Genomic DNA, 2,069 nt, shown 5'->3' on the forward strand with positions numbered 1-2,069 from the left:
CCCCCCCGCCCCCCCCCCCCCCCGCTGCATGGGGGGCTCTGTATAAGCCCCCAGATCCCTCTTGCTCCCCCAGCCCCCCCATTGGCTGCCCTGCCCACCGCAGCCCTGGCCCTTTAAGAAAAAAAAAAAAAGACAAAAGCCCCCACCACTCCTGCAGCAGCCTTGGGGCTTTGCAGGGCTCCTGGAAGAGCCCCCCATGTGACATGGGGCAGCGAAAGGCAGTGGGAATCGCTCCTTGCCGGGCAGGAATGCTGAGTCGGGGATTACTCAGGCTTTTTTTTTTCTTAAAGGGCCAGAGCCATGGCAGGCAGGGCAGCCATGGGAGGGGCCGGGGGGCTTGTGGCAGAGCCTCCCATGCAGTGTGGGGCAGTGGGGACCGCCTCCCGCCCAGCAGCACTGAGTCGGGACTTTTTTTCCCCCAAAGTGCAGGGAGTTGGGGTGGGCAGGGCAACCATTGGCCTGGCTGATTCAGATTCAGCAGCAGCCAAATCTCCAAATCAGATTCAACTGAATCAATTCAGGACAATGATTCAAATCACCAAATCGAATCACTGTTCCCCAAATCCGCTGAATCCAAAGTTAATGTCAGCTGCTTCACACAGGCCTACTTAGCAGATGCAGCTCTCTCATGAAATCATGACCGACCAATTTAACAGACCAATATTTGTCAGGAGAAGCAAACCATAGATCATCTCCTGAGATGCCCTGTAGCACCACAAAGCTCCCCACAAACTCTGGCAACACTAACACCAGCAGCAGCAGACTGTTCTGACGATTGGGAGCAGACCATCTAGAATGGGTGGACTGGTGGTATGATGAAGAAGGCTGAGTGTGGTGAGGTCATGAGGTGAACTGAGAGCGTCATGAGGTTGTGGAGCAGGCTGAGAGTGCCAGGAGGTCATAAGCAGACCAAGCCAGGGCTGGGGCCAGGGCCATTCCCCCCTGCAGGTGCTTCAGGCCAAAACCCCACCTCCCCTTCCTGCTCCCTTGGTCCCCACCCTGCCTGCTGCTGTTGGTGGGGGGGGCATCAGCCCCTAGCTCCAAGGAGCAGACCCAGGGGTCCCCCTCTGCCTCCAAGGAGCAGGGGAGGGGGAGAGGCCTCACTCCCCTCCCCTCTGGCCCCTCAGTCCACACTATCACAGTGGATCTCCACTGGCTGTCTCTGTCTGTGTAGGGCACTCTGATTAGCTGCCAAGAGGGCCAATCAGAGCGCAAATAAAACTTACAGACAGTCAGACTTAGGCCTTTCTAGTACTACAATAATTCCTGGAGACTCCAGGGCAAACCCTAGTCATGAGGTGGGCTGAGGGTGTCATGAGGTGACAAGTTGGTAGTGAGTGTGGTGAGGTCATCAGGCGGGCTAAGTGTTGTATTATCTTAAATGGGGAGACTATGGTAAGGTCATAAGGTAGGCAGAGTATTAAGATATCATAAGCAGAGGGCGTGGTGACGCCATGAGGCGGGCTGAGTGTCATGACGTAATAAGCACCGAGAGAAGCCCAGGGCCCTTTTCAGCAATTTGCGACACGAGAACTGCTTTTCCCGTGTGTATTTTCAATCAGGACCGGCGAGCGCGGACCCAGGCGCAGCAGCACCGCACTCCACGGCCGCACCCCCCGCGCAGGCGCCGGATGGAGCTGGGGGCTGGACGCTGCATCCTCCCAGCCTGCCCCGCGCGGCCAAGATGGCGGCGCGCATGCTGCGGAGCGGAGCAGCGCGGGGGCTGTTGGCAGAGCAGAGCGAGCGGGGCCTGTTCCAGAACGTTTTCCCGGCGGCGGATCAGCTCGTGGAGCTGCTGGCGCCGGGGCGTCCGCCGCTTGCCGCCTACTGCGGCTTCGACCCCACGGCGGACTCGCTGCACGTCGGTCACCTCCCCGCCCTGCTGGCGTTACTGCACTTCCAGCGCGCGGGGCATCGCGTCATCGCGCTGGTGGGCGGGGCCACGGCGCGCCTGGGCGACCCCAGCGGCCGAGGCGCTGCCCGTGAGCCGCTGCCGCCCGAGCGCCTGCAGGCGCATGCGCGGGGCCTGAGCGATGGGCTGCACCGCGTTTTCGAGAACCACCACCGGC

General features: G+C 60.6%; 1 protein-coding gene across 1 annotated transcript in view; it reads left to right on the top strand.

Moving 5' to 3' along the window:
* Positions 1–1,667: 1,667 nt before the first annotated feature.
* The window catches only part of YARS2 (tyrosyl-tRNA synthetase 2), a 13,282-nt gene continuing 12,880 nt past the window's right edge, over positions 1,668–2,069 (top strand). Inside the window, exon 1 of the mRNA XM_019515456.1 lies at positions 1,668–2,011. Coding sequence (XP_019371001.1) covers positions 1,685–2,011 — 327 coding nt within the window. The 5' untranslated portion in view covers positions 1,668–1,684. The remainder of the gene's footprint in view (positions 2,012–2,069) is intronic.

Source organism: Gavialis gangeticus, unplaced genomic scaffold (assembly GCF_001723915.1).
Source record: "Gavialis gangeticus isolate Ggan-Ray unplaced genomic scaffold, GavGan_comp1, whole genome shotgun sequence".
In the NCBI taxonomy this organism is placed as follows: Eukaryota; Metazoa; Chordata; order Crocodylia; family Gavialidae; genus Gavialis; species Gavialis gangeticus.